This window comes from Phaethon lepturus, unplaced genomic scaffold (assembly GCF_000687285.1).
Source record: "Phaethon lepturus isolate BGI_N335 unplaced genomic scaffold, ASM68728v1 scaffold20979, whole genome shotgun sequence".
NCBI lineage: Eukaryota > Metazoa > Chordata > Aves > Phaethontiformes > Phaethontidae > Phaethon > Phaethon lepturus.
The window spans coordinates 14,394-37,685 of record NW_010564398.1 but is presented as its reverse complement, the minus strand read 5'-3'; the positions used below and the strand labels follow the sequence as shown (position 1 = coordinate 37,685).

At 42.3% G+C, this 23,292-nt stretch overlaps 1 protein-coding gene across 1 annotated transcript in view; it reads right to left on the bottom strand.

The window, feature by feature from the left end:
- Window positions 1-3,541: 3,541 nt before the first annotated feature.
- The window catches only part of LOC104626844 (spermatogenesis-associated protein 16-like), a gene marked incomplete at its 5' end in the record, with an annotated part of 29,045 nt that continues 9,294 nt past the window's right edge, over window positions 3,542-23,292 (bottom strand). Inside the window, 3 exon segments of the mRNA XM_010294870.1 lie at window positions 3,542-3,757; window positions 17,081-17,161; window positions 21,664-21,828. Of these exon segments, the coding sequence (XP_010293172.1) occupies window positions 3,542-3,757; window positions 17,081-17,161; window positions 21,664-21,828 (462 nt within the window).

The following is a 23,292-nucleotide window of genomic DNA, read 5'->3' as shown; positions in this document are numbered from 1 at the left end:
GCCACTGAATAAGCAGCAGGTTACATTTGTATGACTTCTCAGCTGGTTTGTAAGTATAATACAGTGTATATGTATATAGAGTCTTCTGATTTTAGCTGAGGACTTTGTTTTGGAAGTACCATGTGGTGCCTAATAACCCTCCTATGTCTTCTCTGTCAATAAACTCACCATTAGTTTATAGATTTCTTAATATGAGACTCCTTTTTAGGTGGTGTTTTGTTTTAGAAGTATTAATATGCTAATTCCTAAGAGACCACCTAGAGTGGCCTGTAAGACAGTCCTTGTTCTCAGGAGTTTGCAATCTGTATAGTCAAATTTGAAGGAAAACTTGATGTAACCATTCTTTTCTCCCTCGCCTTTGATGCGAAACAGAGGTAGTGGGAGATACTTGCAGCGGCAGGAGTGTGACTGAGGTGCTCCAAACTATTTTCTGAGTGCTGTCCGTCTCATTGACTATAGAGAGAGATCAGCAACAGCAGACTCCCGATTTACTCCCCAGCGGTGGACGCCTTTAGTGCATGTCCTCATTTAATCCCTACCACTGGATGTCACGAGTGCATCTCATCTTCTTTCTCTGGTGGTGTGTTTAATTCAATACTTTAGCTGTAGACTTATTCTCCATCACTTTGAATCACAAGTTTGTATTTTTCAAGCATTTTTATCATAACCCTTTGACAGGAGAGACTTCATAAATAGCGAAAGTGAAAAATGTGGCTTTTTAAGACCAAACACTGTCTGGTCTACCCTCTCTGAGTTGTAATTAGTGTTGTAACCCAACAGTAAACATATACCTAGCATCTGATTCTGCTTGTGCTCATTGTCCCTTCCAGGGCTTAGTACAGAAGTTCTGATGTTTACAAGGAAGTAGGATTGCAACAGCAGGCAGAAGAGTTACGAGGCAGTCTTAGGGGAGAGGGTGCTTATATCTTCCCCCCCACCGCCCTTCTTTAAATTGGTATAGTGTTCTTTGCTTTTCATTGAGTGGTTTCAACTGGCATCAGCTGCCTGGGGCCAGTGAACTTAGCTGTCAACAGATAAATCATTTTTGTGACAAAAAAAACTCTGTGCTGGAGGGAAACAAACCCCCATCATTCATTTGGAAACTAGTCTTTGAAAGAGAAGTGACCTGAAAGTGGAACTCTTGGGGAGCAGTCTCAGGTGTGTCCTTGTGTATGAGACTAAAATAGCCACAGCAGCCATGGGCCAGACTGTTTTTAATGTGCCCTTAACAAAAAGGAGGATGAGGAATGAAGTCCAACTTGTAATAATATTTGGTGAATGAGAGGAGCCATGGTATAGGTCATCATCCTAAAGAAGTCACCAGTTAAGAGGCCAGAGAATCATTATCATCAGAATCATCCAGCCTGCAATTTCTACAAAAGGCAAGTTAATTATTATAAATATTATGTGTTGTAATTTTTGTAGGTGATCCTCATGAATCTCATGCTTTAGAAACTATACAGCATCAGAAATCCACTCTCCCCCTTTTTCCCCATTGTCCTGTCAAAATATAGTGTATTCATGGAGTAAAGCTGATTCTCAACGAGTCCTGAATAAAATACTATGCAGATTTGAGCCTGGTAATATGTGCATTACAGATGGCTGTTTTTGGAAAACAGCAATGCCCTTCTCCATGACAGAGACTCCTTTCGTGTTTGCTTTGTGTTGTTTCATAGTTGACTTCATCTCCTGACAGCTGCTTTAGTCGGTGGCTTTCTGGAGGCTGAAGGGCACCGTAGCCAGGCCAGATGTTTCCGATACCTAACAGATTGATTTGGGGTACAGCCTCTCTCTCTCTCTGTCTCTCAATGACATATTGATCTGCAATGAAGACAGGTTTTTTGCCCTACCCGATACCTGAAAAGTGAAATGTCACATCTTGGCCTGGATCTGGGTCTCTCACAAAGCTCTGCGATGAGACTTGAAGATCTTTCTCAGTGCGCTCGGATCAACTTGTTCATGTCGCGCAGACAACTGTGTTTCACTGGCAGTGTTGCTTCTTTGTTCCCAAAGGTCACCTGTTTTCAGTGCACTTTATTCTTTTTCATCATTCTAGGTAAAAATACCTCATTTTGCGTTGAGTATTGCAGAATTGTAAGCCAGCTTGCATGAAATTAAGAGTATTTTCTTAAGAGCCTCATGATTTACCAAACTGTGTTGACTGTGACTTGGTGATCCGTGGGGAGCAGTCTATCTGATTTAGTATGTGCCTGCTCATCAAAGATGGATGATTGCCACTATGTGTCATAAAACTTCATCTGACAAAACCAACTCCATAGCAAAATAATGCCGTCTCCACAGGGCAATAATTCTTCGTTTCTGTGTCCCACATGTTTAAGGAGCTCAAGCTAGCTCAGATTTTCTCAAAAAGATTTCTTTGTACTGATTCTGTTGACAATGAACAAAGGACCATCAAAGCTTTTGCCGGTTCTTTCTTAGCTTTCAAGAAACTTTTATGAGAGCCTAGGAAGATGGTCTCTAGCAGCTAAAAATCATAGGATTAAGACTCCTATCTGTGATAAATAGATGATGGGAATTAAGTGGCTAAATGCCTTTGAGGTCCTGGATTTTTAATTAATTTTTAGGGCTGGGGGGGTGGATTTTTCCTTTCTTTCTATCTTTTCGTTTTAAAGTCACCCTTGAATGAGAAAATGTAATGAACTGAACGCTGTTTTTATGGGGTGAGGTTATTTTCTTACAAAGTAAACACAGCGAACAAAAAGGAAATGCTGGCCTTAAAAGAGACTGCACAGATCAGCTGGGGATGCCTGTCAAACACCACCTGATACGGTGATCTCTACTGAAAAGTAGATGTGTTGCTTGGCTCACTGATGACGGGTCTCAGAGGATTTGGGAACCCGCGCTCCCTTGAAGACCGAAGCGATGTGAGATGTGCCTCCACGACAGACTGCTGCCGTGGGAGTGCAAGACGCGTCGCCGAGCCTTAACCGAGAGGTTTGCACCGGGGAAGGCAGGTGCAGTTATTCTCTTCCCTGGAGTGTTTGTGCTTTTTTAAATAACAGTTACCACCCTAATGGGGGAAAAAAGTCATCCTTAGGGCACAGGTGAGAGTGAGGACTTCACATTCTTAACCACGGGACAACAGCTGGGCTCCTTTCTTTCCTTTCTCTTCTCGTAGTGTTGTGTTTCTTGCACCTGTAGTTGCTGCAGCCCTGAGGTGCAGGATGCCACTTTTTCCCTAAGGAGCGTGCCAAAACCTGTAGCGTTCGGCATTAACCGGGGAAGAAGGCAACGTGAGGCCGAATTCCGCTTTGCTGAGGATCCTATTTTCAGTGCTTCGCGGGCGATAATCAAACCAGGAGGATGTTACAGAGTTTGGTTGCAGAATATTCGCGGAGCAGAAAATACAGGCCCCTTTTTGGCTGGGTGTTACTATTTAAATAAACAAGACAGTTTAAAATAAGCCTTTCACAGATATTTATTCCAGACAGTTAAGACTAATGAAGTGCAGGAATGTCCTGCTAAAGATACCCCATAGTGAGGGGAAGGCTCATTAAGTGGAAAGGTGGCTTTTTTTGACCTATCTATCAAATATCTCCAGTGTTAATTTTCTTGCTCGCTGTGTGACCATGTCTTTAGGGCTGGTAAGGGACAGTTTTGTATTTCCTAGGCTCTAATGTTGCTGGGTACTTTGAGTCCTCTTCATTTTCATTTTTTCCGTCCTAGCTGTTCTCAGCCTTTTGTTCTTTAAGTAATTGTCTTCTGCTTGGTATAAGTAGTCTTCAATTAGTCCAATCTGCAATTAAAAAGAAATGGTGTCAGAAGCATGTCCCTTCCCCTCTATAAAAACTTTAAAAACTTCTGCAATTAGTTTATTTCAAAACTAATAGTCATTAGAAAGACAAATACATGAAGGCACCTCTCATACAATTGGCTGGAGTAGCAGTACCTGATTTCATAATTTTTTTTTGTTGTTGTTCCTTTCCATTTGTATTCAATTACCTTACTGCTGTGGAATAGACTCTTTCATTGAAATCTGTACATTGAAAACAGGAATTTATCACAACTCTGTCTTTAAATGGCATTGAAAAACAGCCACTTTTAAAAGGAAGGGATGATGAGGAAATTAATCTCAGGCAAGTTTTTCTTGATAAGGAAAGAGAACAAGAGGCTTCTGGCATTTATATGCCAAAAATCAACACATGGAGAAAAATGAGTATTCCACATTGCTGTGGCAAGAACCTTTTTTCTATTAAATCAAAATGAAGTTCTGAATAAATATGTTTTCCCATGAATATAATACACTAGAGAGTACAGTAAAAGAATAGATGACCTCAGTGTCCCCCCCAAATAAAAGCGTAATTATTCTAATAAAGAGCACATTCAGATAGACACATCTTCCTTGCAGAGGTGATTTCAAAGCAACCAAAAATATAGACTAATAGTACTGTGCACAGGTATTCTGTAAATACTGGGCATTCATAATTTTATGGCTATGTCTCCTCATACCTTAGCTTTATTCGTACCCTTTGTCAGCTTTTGTGATCTGCAGTGTTTCTGTAAGGTGAAGATGAGAATCATCTCCCTTCTCACTGAATTATACTCAAGGCCTAGACCCTATATAATGTGAGGATCCAAACAATCAATCTTCCAATTGCATTTTAAGCTGAAATATTTAAAAAAAAAACAACCAACAAGTCCTAATCTATCATCCTGACACGCATTCAGCGGAGCATAGCTTCTTTAGGCACAACACAGAACAGCTGACTGTGAGTTAATCTGAGCGTGGCTTCCTATTGTATTTATTCATATACTGAGCCGTTACTGAAGTGCTCCTCAGCCCTGAACTTGAGCCGTGCCGTGCGCTCTGGCCATGGTTTGTGCTGGGGAGGGATGTGGGTGTGTGACAGAGGAAAAACGAGGCAAGCGGAAAAGTCTGCGGGCCAATACTTCTGCCTCGCTGGGGTGCCGAGGGCGCAGGGAGCACGCCGGGGCAGGAGCTCTGCCGTCCCCTCCCCACGACGCTTGCAGCGGTGACGTTTTCAGCGGCCCGGCTCTGTGTAGCACCGTGCATAATGCCGTGGAAAAGACTTCTCTACCGTGCTGGTGGACCCTGACGGGCACTTGCTGGTGGGCTTTTGCTCCTCTGTCGCCACGAGACCCGTCGCAACAGGAGCGTGGGGAGGTTGGGGCTCTCTGAAGAGCCTCGCGGGCCGGCTCCGCTGTGACGTGCTCACCATACAAACGTGCGGAGGATTAGAGAAAGGAATCACTATGCTGGCCTCATTTTTAAGAAGCTGAAATAAAAGCTTAGGAAATCATTGATCTGGCCAAAAGCACGTGGGAAATCTCAGAAAGACTAATCACTTAGTGCCAAGCTCCAGCCCAGGGGCTGAGCCATATTAAAAACAACCACCAAGCCCCCAAGACTCTTCGGCAACAAACCAAATTAAAATGTCTACGTAACTTTCTTCTGTGGTTAAAAGTAATCTTTTTTTATTTTGGGGGTAATGCTTGTGTTTGGGGAGCACAAAGGGTGGGTGGTAAGAGGAAAGGAAATAATAGGTCCCGGGAATGGGTAGGGTGTGGGGTGAGGGCAAAGGGAGCACCAGAAAAGCCAGAGCTTCTACAGCAGCTCCTTTAAGGACCATCCAGCGGTGCCTGCGCTGCTGGTGATGCCACCAGAAAGCGCCGGTGGAATGATCGTCCCACCTTGAACCGCGGCTCGGCTGCTGTTGTGTGCTTTTCGTATTTATGGAATACCTGTCAGCTCCAGCCCCCAAAATAAGTTCTAATATGGCATATCAGGGGTGGCAATAATAGTTGCTTACATAATTGCAATGTTACTGACACAGCTGATGAGCTGATGATGTTATTTGCACAGCAGTGATGGCATTCAAACCCTTGCTGACTTACAATTACATTGTATGCTCTGAGCCCTGGCATGATTTAAATTACCGTACGAACACAATGAAAATACCGTCTCTTGACAAGATAAAGGGGGCGGGGAATGGCTTAAAAATCTCTTTTTGGTGGCTGCAGTGTTCGGTAATGCTTATTCATGGCTTTTTAGCTTGCACATTTCATTTTAAGGAAGTAAATTGGAAGCTTTATGTTCTGCCTTTTTGCCTTGATTTAAAACCTCCCTGTGCCCCCTCTTCTGCTCTCTGGTGAGCACCTTCGGGGCTCTCATTGGGAAATGCAAATTTTTTAAATCGATAGCTTCACTTTTTTTGTCCCCCCTCAATAATTGTTTAAATAAGAATCCATGTGGATGGGATTGAGTAGAAGGAGATCGTTTGTAACCAGCCCAAGCGTGATTAGTGTTAAAGCAACAGCTGTTGTAGGAAAATAGATTTTGGAAAAGACTTGTCACTTATTCCCAAGTAGAGCAATAGCTGGCTACAAACTGGTGCTGAGGCCGAATCCCAGGGTTATATAGCTGAACCCCGCAGCTACTATTTAGGCTAAAGCAGCGCTGAAGCCCGAGTGAAGAGCCCAAGCTCTGCAGGACTTGGTTCACACCGGAGCCTTCGCTGCTGGTGTTGCCGGTGATTCGCATGAGGCTCATGTTGGGTCTGATCCCAGCCTGCGCAGAGGTCACCGTTGTTGGGTCAGTCCTCTGCACTCGTTGTACTTGGATTGTGTTTCCCCACCTCTAATATTCTGATCCACGTGGTGTCCGCGTGTGCCACGGGCTGTGCCGGGGAGCAGCATCGCGTCCCGTCTGCCGCGGCGGTGCTCTGCTCTCAGCTGAACTCGCTGTTTGACATTCTTGTGGTGGAGTCCCTTAAATACTCTCCTGAACGTATGAAACCACGCTTCTCCACCTACCCAGATATACAGTGTCTTTATGGTCTTTTTCTCAAGTGCCTGGTGACCAGAGAACTAATGAAGACAAATTGGACTTCAAGCTATTTTTAATCTTCCACTGCTATGACATTTTACTTTCAAGATATCCTGAGTGTTTCCCCCCCCAGTTACTCCCAGCAGTGCAGTGACAGCATTTCTACGTTGAATCAGTGTCTACAACTCTGGCCCGGCCAGAGGCTCCTCGGTGCACGACCGCCCTTCTATTCAAGTTCCTCCCATTTCTTCCTCATTAGCTCCTAATTTCAGGCTGCTCCTGACTGTTTATTTCACTGGATTTTTCTTTCTCTCTTTAGTCTTGCCCCTGCCATCAGCTCGAGGGAGCAGGGTAAAAAAGGGAATGGACAGAATGAAGATTGAATGGAAAGAGGGAAGAAAGAGAAACAAAAGATGCCTTTAAAGCAAATTACATGCTCAGTCCACAGCACATCCTTGTGGTACCTATAGGTACTTTGGGATCAAGCTAAGTGGAGAAGTGTAGGAGTCTGTGGACAGAAATTTGAAAATCAACCAGGTACTCAGCAAAGCTTATTTTGTGCTCTTCACTTTTATATTGCATTAGTTTTACATTGCCCTAAAATTCTTCTTTGTGCTTCAAATTCTTGCATTGATAATATGTTGTGGAAGATATCAATGGTGGAAACTGTTGATTTGGGGAGGGGCAGAACAAAAAACAAGGGAATTAACACTGAGAAAACACCTGGGCTTCTGCAAGAATATAGACATATAGTGTTGGCTTTTCAGCTGCCGGCCTTCAGTTTTATACCCATGAGTCCATGAAAGTACCTGGGGAATCAAAGCAATGGGCTAATGCTGGGTCTGCATGCTCAACTCTTAGGGGAATTAAGTTAGGATAGGGAGACCGACAGGTCATGTCTCAAAAGTATTTCTGTTCTTTTGTTCTCAGGGAAAATCAGGTGAATGGGCGAGGTTGTGTCTGCCTTGTGCCACACACCAAGGTGTTTTTATTCTGACACAGCCTGAGAAGGTGAAAAGCATAATTAGGGCACCAGAAGTACCTGGATGGGCTATAAGTCAATTAGTCTGCTCTGAATTCCAGGTTTGAGTTTGCTGGGAAAAGAAAATGATCTGTGGTCCCTGCAAATACTGAGGTGATCAGCTCATTCTTAGCTGAAATGGTTTTACATCATTTTACATCATAGACTCTGTAAGCTGTAAAATCATAAAAGTATGTCTCGCATGGATGCATGTATATGCATTCTCTATAATGCCTAAACATCCGAACTTCCTAAGTCCCAATGCAAATGGGCAGAATCTGTAAATACTCATGTTTTTGGTGCACTTATTTAATGCAGTTTATGCAATGAAAACACAGAGCTCTTTGGGTAACAGGCAATGCAACAGGATTAGCTGGAGGGATGAAATGCAGAGGGTCTAATCAGGCGAGGCAATATATGGTTTCCCTTTGGTTTGGGATTTGATTCAGTCGTACAGGAGCTCTTGAAAATGACATTATATAGATCCACACAAAGATAAGGAACAATACGGGCCTTGCTTGGAGCATATAAAAATATTTCTAATCCTGCCCTTTTGTACATGTTGTCCAGTGATGGATAAAGGGGAGAGACTTGCCGCTGTGCGTGTTCAGCCCTGCTCTCTGGGTGCCATCCTGATTGATTCGCTCGTGGCATGGAGGGATATGTAAGCAGCGCTTGCTGGCTGCAGCTGAATTACAATCATTGAAAGATTCAGTGTAAGGGACCTCTGGAGGTCATCTAGACCAGCCTCCTCCTCAAAGCAGGGCTGTATGGGAAGTTCACATCTCCTTTTCTGAAAAACTCTACTGCATTTTTGGTAATGCCTTGTCAGTCACTTCTGAACTTGCCTGGATGCATCTGGTTTTGCCCTGGAATACCACAATGCAAGTATATTCTTTGTCCTTCCTACGCACTCATTGGTATAAGGTATCCCACATATGGTTCGTAATTATGTGATATGTACCAGCTATGATGAGGGAACACTGCAATACTATTCATCATTCAGCGTGGTTTTGTCCAAGTCCTGATGGGCCACAGATGTCATGAAACTTGTCAACCTTTGCTGCAAGGAGGCTGTTCCAAGGAACAGATGTCCGTGTCTGATGGCTAACTGACGGTCCAAAGGAAGCTTCGTGGCTTATCCAAAAATGGGAGAGCTATTCTAGTCATGAGCTAATTTGAAAGCACCTGTGTCTTTTAAAAGATCGGCATGAATTTGAATACAAATACAAATATCAGTCATAGTACCTGCTAAAGAGTATAGAATGAAATGAGAGAGAGCCAGGATCCCACAAGGACAAACTCCTGGAGGAAAATAACCTTGTTTAGAAAAAATGTAGATGGATAAGCAGCAAGCAGACTTTGTAAGCTGTAAAATCATAAAAGTATGTCTCGCATGGATGCATGTGTATGTATTCTCTATAATGCCCAAACATCCGAACTTCCTAAGTCCCAATGCAAATCGGGGCAGTCACTCTCAAATAAGAAACAGGTGCTTTTGAAAATCTATGCAGGAGCTATAAATATCACGTAATGGCGAAAAGGATCTTCTGGCGTACAGAATCTATTTTTATTACTTGGGAGCTGTTAGTAATAGAAGGCAAATGAGCTGCCTTTAAACATGAAGTACCTCTCAACATTTTCTTTTGTCTCCCAGAGCTACTTGTTAAAGCACTCTTTGGAGTGAATATAACCAAAGGAACAGTACTTCAAGGGCCTACGAGCAAGTAGGGATGGTTGTATAGAGTAAGGAGGAAGAGCTGAGCATATGCTTGAGAAAAGCTACCGATATTTTAATGAAAATGAAACCCCAATCTGTACCTTCCATTAAGGTCGGTTAGAACAAAGGCTGCTCAATATTTGGGGGGGGGGAGGGAAATAATGATTTTACTGTTTGTGTGTTAAGTGAAGCACGTCCGAGCTGCTATGGTTGCTTTTGGAAGGGAGTGGGTTTACACAGCAGCGCAAGATCTGAACCGCCACGGGCAGGCCAAAGTCGTTTCCCTGCATTTGTTTGGCGACGTAACCCAACTGACTGCGCAACTCTTGCCTTGGACCTGCTTCTAGCAATGTTCGTAGCTTCAGATGCTGATGCCAGAGACAAATATGTTGTGCCTCATGCTCTATTTCTGTGTTTTTCACATGCCTCGTTCGTATGCGCTGCCTTTCTTTAGAGAAAGAAGTCTGACAGACAGCTCCATTGTGCCTCTCCATCGTAAAGGAATGAGTTCCGTGAACACTGGAAACCGGTGTTAGCCAGCAGGTTCTTCGCAAAGCTCCAATGCTAAGAGCAGATGGAGGAGACAATGTTTGCTGATAAGGAACTGAATAAAAATAATATCGATGATGATGGTAATGAATTACATTTATTGCAACTCAGACGGATCCTTCTGTACTCTATAAGCTCTCCTGAAATCGCTGCCCGGTGCAGTGTTTGCTGTGAGCAGCCGTGTTGGCTCATGCTGTTCTTCACAGCCCCAACAATACCGAGTAGCAAGTGTTTATAGGGCTGGGGACCTCTGGAAGAGGGCAGCAAGGAAGCAGACTGCTCATTTATAACTGACAGCATGATTAGCAAGGGCTGGGGAAATGTTTATCTAAATCCTTACACGGGGATTGTTAATGCTCAGAATTGCCTGTGATTTAACTGCCAGGCAGCTACAACCAGCTACATTATTCCAATGTTTAGGACATTTATTGCTCGGTTGCTAGATTTGCTGCTATTTAAAATTATTCCAGTGACTTATTGCACCCTATAGCTTGGTGGAATAGACCAAGGCCTTTCTCATCACAGAACTCTCTTTCCCAACAGCATTAGCAGTGTTTTGTGTGAGGGCCTAAGAGTTATGGGTATAGATGATATCTCCTATTAGACCAACTGATTTAGCTGGAAAAAAACATGCTTTCACGTACAAAAACTTTCCTCTGGTGTGGAACAGCAAACTTGAAACTTCCTGCGTCTGCTTCAGACTTGAATAAATCTTGATAACTGAAACCTCAGTGTTTCTTAGTAGTCACAGCCTCTGTTTTTATATGGCATTGCTGGCTTAGCTGTGGCCAGGAAGTAGAGCTGTTTAGTGTGTGGTCACTCGATAGCTCAGCTTTATATTAGATACCGGTGTCTGGAGGGTGGGAGATGGGCAGGATGCAATTGTTTCCTCCAGTGTAGCTGAGGGACATGTAGGCAAATTGCTGGGGCATCTTTTCTCCTCTTGTGTGCGAGACGCAAAGAACCAGAGAACTCACAAGGGCAGGAATTGATTTTAGGGACCAGGAGTGTTGATAACTCCTGAAATCCCATTGTCACCTCTCTCTTGGACAAAGAAAGAGCTCTGTGAATGCTGTCACACTTCTATTGTCCCTACAGTGGGCCTAAATTTATTAATGGGGTTCTCTGGTTGCCTACGTCTTTTTTCTGTATCGCCCTCAGATTCAGTGGGGCCGATCTCATTTTATACTCGCGCACTCTCCAAAATTCCTCTGCCTGGTCTGAAAACTTCGCTCAGTGCCAGGTTAGAAACCACTGCCATAGTTTCTTATTCTCCCTCTCAGGGTTGTTGCTGATTCTGAGTTAATCCTTTCCAGAATGTCTTAATGTGTTTTCTCTAATCTTAGCATGAAGCCAGTCTTTGGTCAACCCTAACAAAAAATTCTTGCATTTCTACTTGGTTGCTCCGCTCTTTGTTTCCTTCACTCTCAGTTTACCTGAATCAGTGCCACTAACATTTTCCTTTTGCATTTGCCCTTTTCTGAATTCATTACACATTAGATGTTACACATTAGACTTCCACTGCTGTTCCAGAAAATGTGCTTTTCCTATCCTTTCCCAGCCTTTGCTTTCCCCTTCCCTTTCCACAGTGGGTCCGTGCACTCATGAAAGGCGTAGCTGCACCACGGCCCTGAGATGAGAACAAACCAGGAACCAGGTTCCTTCTATTAGTCCAGGAATAGCCAAGTTAACTCAAGAGAGTGCAGCAAAATGCAGCGTGCTCGGAGAACAAGCGCAGTTCCCGGTGGCTGTGGCACGGGCTTGGATGACTTTACAAGATGTTACAAAGTCATATACATCAAATAACTGTCGTAGTAGCCAGCACAATACTATTCAGCAACACGTCCACTTCCCACCAAGACACTATGAATCTCCCTCCTTGCTCCTCTGGCTGACCGAAAGCCTCGCAAGTCTATGGCCCTTTTCCATGGCTTGATTTTCAATTAAGAGATAATGTCAGTGGGAGAGCACAGTTCATCAGATAGTGTTCCCCTGCTGTTGCAGAAGGCAGAGATGTAGTAAGCAGAGGTCAACTGCTGAAAATCTGTGTGCCTGGCTAAAAGATTATATAATCTGTTAAGCTAATTTTACTTCATTTCATATTCACATATATTAGTGCAGCTTTTGTTATATACTTATCCTTATGTAAGTTACATCTGTTCTTTTATTCACTCATCCATGTTTGTCTGCTTTCAGATTTATGAAACAGGCATTCCACTGAGCTCAGCAAATGATGGGCATAATAACTTATCTAAATTGCAAAGTACGTGATGCCCTTGAGGTAAACTCAGATGTGAAGGTTTTATGAAGTGTCTCACATGTGGAAGTGTAGGAAAGTGTTCATTTGCCAACTCCTGTCTATCCTTTGGCTGTTCAAATGATGTTAAGAGGATCCTATGAAACTGCTATGAAAGCCTAGGGCTAGATGGAGGAGAGAAGTAGAACCACATTATTATCTTCATAGGAGAAGCAGAGCCATACTGGCACTTGCAGTTGTTTGGCTCTCCTCTCTACGGATGCCAAAAGTTTCTGGTTGATAGGCTCTAAAGTATCTATTTATTTAATGAAATGCCTCTCACTGTAACAACATTGTGAGGCTTTATTAATGAATTTATTCTTATGAGATAGGAAAGTAATCTCTTTATTTTTCCTCTCACAAGACTGCAGAGAAGCAAAGGCTCAATAGAGGAAAAGGGGAGCCTTCCTGCTGTTTGATGTATCTGAGATACTCTAAACCCCTCTGCCTGTCCGTAGCTACTACGGAGTCCTGCAGTGGCCATGCAGAGACCTGGTTCCTTGAGTTACTCTGGGCCAAGCTTTACTGCGAGTCCCAGTATTCATGTTCATGTCAGATTTCAGTTACATCACATATAACTGCCAGCAAAGAAGCCAGTCAATAATGGCCAGACCTGGCTGTTATAGTTGTACCTCAACTTGCTTGAGACCCGGTGGCTGGATTGAGTTGAATTATCAGGTTAGTTTCCCCTCAATCTCTCTTGGAATTTTCCTGCTCGTTGCGGCTGACCCTTGTGCGTTGGAGGTCATTGCTCAAATGGTTGGGCTAAGTCAGTCTCTTTAAAATAATAAATTCAAATGTAATTTGAATTAAGAAGAGAATTTACACTTCAAAATCCGGTAAGCAAAAATACATTTCTACCTCTGTTCACTGGTGAAGACTTAAATCTCTTTAAAAGAGGTGGTTTGATGCTCTTTCCCATAGTGTGTCTTAGTGACTACTTTTGGAGGGCTTCCCATTCATAAAGGTGGCTTCAGAGAAGTCTGTTCTCATGAAATGCTGGCGGTGTCATATTTGAGTACCGTCACAACTCAACCTATAACACTATTCGGACAGAGCCAGTAACTAAAAAAAAAAATTCCAAACCCCTAATATGGTGCTTTGAATACTCTGTAAGCCCAGCAGTGTGGCCACCAGCAAGTTCAGTTTGGGAATTTCTGACAACTATAAAAAGAAGGGAAATGATCCTGAGGTAGACTGGGACTCGGTCCCTCTGTTAATTGTCTGAAAGGTCTTAGATCCAGGTGTCTGTTTCCCCAAATTGCTAATACAAAGCTCACATTTTATCCAGGGGACTGCAAGGAAAAGTGTCAGTAAAATCTCAGAGGATAGGGATTTTGGGAGACTGATCCAGCCCATTTTTGCTGCCTCCAAGGCATTCTTCAGGGATATCTAGTATGTGGGAAAAGCCTCTGTAGAAGGATGTTTCTTAATCTCCCAAGGTAATCTAGGCTCTCCTGGGTCAGCCCTCCTTGTAGCTGGAGAGTCTGTAGCCTGGTAATGCTGAGAAAGCTGTCTTCTGTGCAGTGATGTTCTCTTTTTCTCCAGCTAATTATAAGGTCATCTTTTATTTCTTTGTATTTAAAGCTTCCAAAAATAATTAGCCCATTTGATAAATTAGTTCACTTAAAACCAAAAATTTGTCAGTGAATTGGATGAGCAGTGCAGCACACAAAACACTTGAAGCTACACATATATTACTACTTTGTCACTCTTGTAAATTCAAATTGCACAGATTAATTTCAAACTAATTTGATAAGCTTTCCACTGTGACAAAAGGAAAAGTATTTGGGTGTCAGGCTTTGTGCCCTTCTGTGTCAGATTTCAGCCTGAATGAATTTTTTATGGCTAACTCAAGAATATAAAACTCTGAAAACAGTGGTTTGTAATGGCAATTCTGACAGACCCTTTAACCATTTGGAAAATAGGCACTGCTATAATTCTGCTGCATTAGAGGAAAAAAACTTGAGTGCTTTCCCTAGGTGCAACAGCTGTTTCTATTGCAAAAGCCAAACTACATTGGTGGTAGTGTAGCTGTCAGCTTTCCAGAGTTTTGCATTTACAGCTGATTGTATAAACTCCTTTATGTTCTTTTTTGCTTTCCAATATATGTAAATTAATTCGATAGCAAAAAACCACATAACTACCTTGTAACTATATCTGTGTGAAGGTTCTCTGTAGGCTCCTACAATCAGCATCATGTGATGAGCGAATGGAGAAATACTGAACTTTTTGAAATGTTTCTAGCAAAAGTGACATGTGGTAATTCGTACCACATCAATTTTTAATCATCAGATTTAATCCTTCTTCTTAGTAATACATTAGAGCTACATTAACTTAATACATTAACTTAGTAATACATTAACGCTAGGTTAAATTAGAGATCATAAAAAACCCAAAAAACAAACCAATGACAAAACCACAAACCACCAAAAAAACCCAGCAAAAAGCCTGCCAGGCTCCCTGAATGTTCTCCTGTCTCATCTATTAAAAAAGACTTTTTTTCCCAACAACATGCTGAATATGCTGAAATTAAATTTTGGAAAATAGTGAAGTAGAAAAGAAGTACTTGATAATGCTTTTCATTTCTTTGTTCTGATATAATACAGAAAAATATTTTGGTGTTATGAAACAGAGAGTTCTACTTGGAACAAGATGCCTCAAATCAAATAGTTATCAGAGTTGTCAAAAATGAAACACAATTCTATGCTCAGAATGCAAAAAAACTTTGAAGCACCAAATTTTAAAATGGCAGAGAGCAGATTTTCATGGATTCAGTAAATTTTTTTCCCAAATATTGAATTATGCACAGATTCATGTGGCATAATAGGGGATGCCAGTCCATTTTTAAATGTTAGCTTGATTTCCATGAAGATTATAATGAAAATGTATCCAGAGAAATAGGAAGGATGTACATATGTACGTATGAATACACTGAAAGAAAAGACTTTGTTTTACTGAATTTAGAATGAAATATTAGCTGCTGTCTTGAAATATGTAGGAATCTTTTTGGTACCACCACTAAACCTCTAATGAGCCCTTAATAAGTATTTAGATATCTGTGTACTTGGTCTAACTTTCAGCCGTGATCCGTTCTCAGCAGCCTCTGAACTGTGTTTGTTCCGAGCTGTGAAAATCAGGCTGGTTATTCAAACACCTAACCGTGGATTAAACCCCTGACTTTTGGAAAAGCTTTGGAAAACTGGCTGATATTTAAGCCTATTGTCTGAAAACGGGAAGGATAAGTGACAGAGAAGTCCAGGGAATAGGCTATTTGTAACTGAATTATTGACTCTTTGCATTAATCTCGTTATCAATGTTTATTATATATGGCAAGAAATACGTACGCAATTGTATGAATAGAAATAATTCATATCATACCTAGTGTTTGTGTTGCAAAAGATTCTCATATGATCTGTAGGCAGGTGCGAGAGATTTAGAGTCTATTCTGCGTAACGTAAACGCAGGATGAATATTTATCCTTTGTTTTGCCTCACGAGCGTTTCAAGAGATGAAACGCAGTCTCTGTCTATAATTTGAGGCATTTAGGTTTTGGTTACTTTCTGAAAACATTCTGTACTTGGAAAACTTTGTTATGAGCCACTGATCTGACAGCTAACCGAGGCAATACACCTACACAGACTTTCTTTCAGAGGAGATGCCTTCTGCAATTTTAATCCAAATCCTTGGAAAGAAGGACTCTGAAAATACCTTGACCCTCCACCCCGTGGCTTGTGTCAGACATCTCTGTCCTGTTTCTTATCCTGGTTACATGGCCTCAGTGCCGCCAGGGTTTGGATTTTCAGGATCTTCCCTGAGATCTCTCTGTAAACCCTAAATATCACAGAGGGACAATTTCGAGTGCCACCAGGGCAGCAACTCAACCCTCCTGTTGCCCGACCTCCCACCGCAGCCGCGGCGCAGCGTGGGCGGGCGTCCGCCTGGGATCTGACGGAGCCGGAAGGCGTAGGGTAGGACCAGTGCTTTGAACCGTTAGCAACGGTTCTCCCTTCCTGGTGATGTGTTGCTATCCTTTTCCTCCGAAGTGGCTGAATGTCGATGGTGTTGAATGCCCAGAGCTGTGATTTGCTCTGGTTTGAAAGGCTTTGTAAAAATACAACATACTCTTATTACGTCCCAGCCTGACCTATTATTCATTACATCGGATCAGATTCATCTGTATGGAGAACCAACACAAGACTCCTTGCATTTCACAAATCTTTTAAGAATTAAATTGACTGGTTGCTGTGCAGAGACTCCAGAAAGGCATTTACATGTCTTTTACCTCTCACATCACCAAAGCCTCATTTGAGCTCCACTGAGGGACCTAATTTGTTGGTCGGAATTTTATTCCCTAACAACTCCCTCCCGCACCCAATTAGCACACTACCCCATATGACAAAGATGGAAAAGAAGTATAATTATCAGCCAAAAATAAGCTGTTTGAGGTTGGGTTGGATAACCACATGAGACTATTAACATGGACAAAGATCAGCCATAGGGGCTAAAGCAAATAATAAATATGTATTTGTGGCCAGTGCCTGAGCTCTAACAGAGTTCGCGGCACACAGTCAGGTTTCAAATGGCACCTACTTTCTGCTCTACCTTTTCAACAGACATGACTCAGGTGGACATTTACTCCCCAAGGAACAATATACTCTCCCGCCCTTTGTTGCAGGTTTTTACCTTCTGAATTTTATTCCACACACGTCTTCTATCACTTCTTCCTTCAAGGGTGTCCATGGCATCTGCCATTAGCAACTGCAGCTGTGGCACCAAGATAAAAATTATCAGTGTGGAATTCACACAGAAATAACTTCTCTAAATACACAGATTAAAACCTAATTAAAAAATCATTTGTACGCTGATGATTTTATTACTCATCTTTCACACAATGAGCACTGCCACCTCATCTTTGCTTCAGCCATTACACCATATTATTGTGGATATAAAGTACTTAACAATGGGGAAAATCCTCTGGAAAATTTGTATTTAAGCCTATACATTTTAATGCAGCAAATGTTTATACTTGGTAAAGGAAGACTTGGGTTATAAAGAATAAAGGCTCCGTATTTCATTCTTTAGCTATCTATCTGGGATATTCTGTGTCGTACATGAATGCTTTTTAGTATTTTCTCCCAAGGCTAATGTATCATAATTTAAGGCAGCATGTAAAACCTCAGAAGAGGGCAACACTAAAGCTGAGATGCTTTTACTGTAGTTGGAAGTATCTAGCTCATTTTCCCTGTTTTTACTATCCTTTTTCTTTGGCAAACCCTGCATTCTCCCCATCATTCAGCATAACAGAGCATAAAACCAAGGCTGACAATTTCTAGTGTAAACTATAAAAAGAAGCTGTAGGAAAATACTTGCTAATCAGTCCCTGGTGTTAGGAGGAAGGCTAAAATTCAGGTTAGTTGTAGTACTGCCTCCTTCCAGGTTAGTCATAGCGTTGCCTCACCCTGCAGCCTTCCCAAACCCTTGAAAATGTTTTAATGTTCTTTTTCTGCTTTCTAAAGCATCTAAAAATGCTTTTAATTCCGTGACAGAGAGGCAAGGGTTGGATCCAGGGTGTCATCCTGCGAGCAGCCGTTAGCATCAGTGTTTAGGAACAAACTGAGAAAAACTTGTATTTAATATTTGTGATACTGTTGTCCCCTAAGTCTATTCCAAAATGTTTAGCTGGTTAAAGTGAACCCAGACAATAGTTTTTGGTGACTCTTCCCATATTTGTTACTCATGACAAGTAATAGGACAGTATAAATGTACGCATTCATAGAGAAATTATCTCTTCTTTCTGTACCTAGACAGGCAGCGGTCTGAGTACATAAGATGATGAAACTTAAACCATCAGTGTTTAGGCTCATCTGCGCAAGATATAAAAGTGTTGCCTTGAGATTCAAGAGGCAGACGTGTATTTCCTGAAGTTTACCTTCACATTCAGGTTTTTGAATTAAAATTCTTTGTCTGTGTCCCAACAATGGATAAAGGATACAGGAATCTTCTTTTGAATCTCTAAATAAATTTGTTATGGTTGGTTCCAGCCTACTTTCTCTGTGCTTGTGCAGCCATTAAGTTCAATCTTATTGGTCCAAACTTTTGATGAAATCTTTTAATTTTTTAAGTCATGCATCAGTGTTCACAAAAAACAAACCTGCAAATTTCTGCCTCTGACTTTAGTGCACAAAGAGTCAGGAACCTGTTAGGAATTTTCCATCACAATACTTTTATGACAGATAATCTCCTGCTGTAAATCCAGAATAGAACAGCCCAGAGATTAAGCGTTTTAAGGGCAGAATGGGAAAAGCACAGATCCTGCGTCAAACCAGGCAGAGGAGGTAACCGGCCAGGGGAAGGGGAGGATTTCTCCACTGCTTTTCTCGGAATGATTCTCTCCGAAGGACTGGTGGAACAGCAGCCGTGGGGCAGGGACCAGGACGTCTGTCTGCCACCCCCGAGGGGCCGCTCCCACAGCCCAGCCAAGCTGGGGACCTCACTGCTTGGGGCGGGAAGTTAAAACAAGAAACCTTTCCAATTAAAGTTCCACTGGTGTTGATACATGCCAGTGAAAAGTGCCCAGTGTGTGCTCTGGTTTTAATTTTTATGGCCCAAAGTTTGTCACCAGCTCTATTGGCAGAGAAGAAGTGCATGCTATAAGGGTGGCCCTTGGCAAACCACAGTGATTCTCTCAAAGCTGATCTTTTTTTGGAAAATCCCCTCCCAGGAAAAATGTTGCATTTTAAAAAATATTGTCCTCATTTGATTTTAAATTGAAATAGATTTCTGCTATTTTAACAAGCTTTCATCTTAATTTATGATGTACAAATATGGTGATATTGAAATCGCAAACTTTGGAAAGATTTTCTTCAGGGTTTTTCCCCACTTACATTCAACTGTTCAAGCTAACTGAAATCTGTATTTTCCCAAGGTCTATAAATAAATACTGATCTAAAAAGATCTCAGTTGAGGTTCTTTGTGCCATAGGTTAGGACTCTATTTATTTGGTTACAGGAAGACATTTGCATGTAAGATTTTGTAACTGATACGCCTTTGGGATCCTTGCTGTATCAGTGCAAATCGCCCTATTATAAATTCAGTGTGTTTTAAACTTTATACAACTTATACTGTATGTGATAATAAACATTTGGCATCTTTAACATTTTGTAACTCACAATTTAAGTGCCTTACTTGGTCACAAAGTCTTATCTCAATTTTACCAATGTAAAGTCAGAATGACCTCAGAGGAATTACTTTAAACTTTTATTAGGACAAGTGAGATTAGAATTTGGCCAGCTCAGTTTTCTTCATGGAAGAAATTCAGATATCTCTTTGGAATGTTGGTGACGAGTGAGAAGCATGGAGTCAGCATGGGTGCGATGTTTCTGACCCCATGGAGGTGGCAGGGCTGCCCCTGTAGCATCCATCGAGGGCTGCTGAATCACACCAGTACAGCCCAGTCCTGCAAACATTTCACCCTGCCTGGATGCGGGCGAGATGAGGAGGGTGACAGGTAAGCTGAGCGGATGAGGATCTTTCACTCGCTCCCTCGACGGTTTGGGCACGCAGACCCAACGGCGGGCAGCAACGTTCTGTGCTTGATGCAGCCGCCATGTGGTAGGAAAATGGTCCCTACTGGCACAAGAGGAGCCCGTGCCATGTGGGCTGATGCCCCCAGGGAAGGAAAAGCCCACTAATCACTCCCTGGTGAAGCCACTCCGAAAGTTCTTGCTTGCAGTCTTATGCCTTAAGACCGTGATGCCTGAAGTTTACTAAAATATTCTAGCTACAAAGCATCTGAGCTTCCATTTGCACACACAGACTAAAGATCTATTTTACAGCAGGATGACAGGACAAAGGAAAATAAATGAATGCTGAATTAATACATCTTAATGCTCTGGCCAGGATAGCTGGCAGAGATTTTCTGCCTTCATTCTTTTAAAAAACATTTTTACCTGGGGCTCAGTAAACAAAGCATATGTGTTTTATTGAAAGATTTACAATCTGTCACTTAAATCTCCCAGCACGGACCCTCGTTCTGCCCAGTCCTGCCCCTAAGAGACTGAAGACCTTTGTCTCGGGTGGCCTAGAGCCTCCCCCAAGAAGCTTTCCAGGGAGGTCAGGCTTATGATTACTACACGACACGATACAGGCAACAGTGTAATAGCCTGTGCCGAGCGTGTGATGCACTGAAAATACTGTACCCTGGAGAAAAACCTATCGCTGAAATACGTGCCAATAACTCAAGATCCTTTAGTCAGCCTTGAAATGTGGGCCCGCTGAAGTTTAATACGAGAACACTTGCATCAAAAGGAGAATGTCTTTTAATAACACAGTTTCTTTGCAGCGTCGTTTCCCCTTATCTCGAGCCCAGACTTCAAAGTCTGGCAGCCACCTCCCGCGGTTGCAGGCCACTGCTCATCCTCCCCAAAGCAAGCTGCTGTGAAGCTTTAATGGGACTGAGGAGGCTTAGGAGCTTTGCAGGACTGCAAACAAACGTCGAGGGACTGGCTTTGGGAAAACCAAGAGTTTTCAGTGAAAAGAAGTTGGATCATCAAAATTGGGCTGCATTTAAATGCAGGGACTGTGGAGGGACTTTTTTTTTTTTTTTTTTTTAAAGAATGAAATGCTTAAAATTTGCATTTATGCGAGCTCCCTCCTTCCCCCATCGGAAAATCCGACAGGCTCGTGGAAGAAAAGCCGTACTGTACCTTCTGATTGCAGGTTATCGATATACGAGCAAGCTAATAATGACTTTTGTCTTGCAACAGCCCCGTTAGCATCACTGCCCTCACTTCACAAAGGGAAAACAAAAGCAGAGCAGGTAGATGGGTTTATTTGGAGACAGGGAGCAAGTCGTAGATGGAGCCAGGAAAGAAAATCTTTTTTTCTCCTTTCCCCTCTCTCCTCAGCTTTAACTAGATTCAGCCTGTTTTGCTGCAGGTGGTTTCTGATGTTAGATATCTTAAAGTAGCACAATCTGAATAATTGCAATCATTTTCCCAGACTGATATGAGGAGTTTTGGGGGAAAAGAAGAGGTTTTAAAAATATGCCTACAGATGAGTCATGCTGGTTCTATAAAAGTCATCCTTGCAGGTGATTAGCACCTCCTCTGACAAGGCACTGCAGTAGGATTTTAAAACTACTTCAGGTCCGCGCAGTCGAAAAATGACTTCCAGAGCAAATCGCGGCGCAGTGCCCTGCCCCAGCCCTTCCCTCCCTGGCTCCCTGCCTCCGAAGGCCAAAGCAAGTATTAGAAATAAATACTTACCAGTTTGGCATCCTGCTGACTGATGTCCTGCAGGTAGGGAACGGTTGCTAGCTCAGCCATCGCTTGATTAATCACTTGGGACTGTTCCTCGACTCTCTGCAAACGGCCGAGGAGGCTGGCGTAATGCAACTTCTCTATCCCACGTGAGCAAGCACAGAGATTGTCCTGTTTTCTCGGGAAAAGCACGTAGGTTAGAGGAGAGTCGCAGAAAACACACTTATCCTTTGAGTCCTATGCCTTGAGGCTTATCATCATCTATATTTGTGCTAGTAATACTATAAGCAATATGGCATCCAGCACCTTGAAGATAATGCTGCTGACAATCTTTATAGAGGGGGAAAAAAAGGACATTCTTTCCACAATCTCTCTAGTAGCACTAGAAAAATAAATATGTAGTCATGATACACGTGAAGAGGAGACAGCCGATAACAAGCATGAATGCAATTTTCTTATTTGGAAATGGCTTTTCCATAATCCCTTCTGTTGAGTATTACCTGACTTTTATGGATAACTTTTAAAGTTTCAGCGAAGAGGTTGAGGAAACCATGCAGTGTGTCAGCTTATGGTTTGTTTGCAGACTAGGCGGATCCATAGTTTTCAAATATATAACCTTGAGGGACTAAAACCTGCAGAGGTGGTCCCTGATCCTCCAGGCAGCTAGGCACATGGTAAATTTTAAGCGTGTGGATACAGAAACTCAGCCAACTGCTTGCATAAAATCTCAGCACCTGCTGAAGTGTTTGATGGATGGCAGCGTTACCACCATATTTTCAAAAGTATTCTGATGCCAAAAATGCAAATAAGCACCCTACCGAGATTTTCAAAAGCAATTTGGCCTAGATTCCCGACGAGATGTAGCCATTGCATATCTGAATGCTCAGCCCTTCCGAGTGAATTTTCCATTCATCTAATCAGGGTTTTGAACGTATTTAAGTGCCTGAAATTCCAAAAATTGGCAACAATTTTCAAAACCGCTTCCAGTATTTTTAGCAGACCTTTGTTCCGGCAGTTGCACGCTGACGCTGCCATTTACATGCGCTTCCAGGCAGGTGATTGTAGGTCCATCGTATGTTGAACAGGGAGAAAGCAAAGTTTTAAATGGCGTTTATATTTCAATAAATGATGTCCCAGTTTTAAAATGAACTTCTCTGGGCAACCGATCTTGATCATTTGGTTTGATCTTGATCTTGGTTTTGAAGAAAGTTGCACTAGGCAAGCACCAAGTGTTACCAAAATGACCATCAACGGAGTTCTTGTACCAAGTCTAAGAATTTAACAGCAATGCTGTTCTTGCTTTCTATACATCTTACTAGAATAACAATGGAAAAAAGCTTAGTTATCTTCTAACTCTAGAAAAATACAAACAATCCAGGTATAGTTAATTTTACCCCTTTTAATCAAATACCTAATATAACTGAAAAATAGTATGAAATAAAAGACCATGCACTGGAGACCAATGGCAGGAATGTAGCTATAAGCTGGGAGCTCCAGATATGAAAGCAACTGAAAAAGAAAGAGCTGAGCCAATGAACTGGGGTTTCCATTAGCTGAAGGAGAGAACCGGGCACTGCACAGGGAAGAGGAGCTCTGGTCAGCAGTTCTCTGGAGTATTGCAGACAGCTCCAGTCA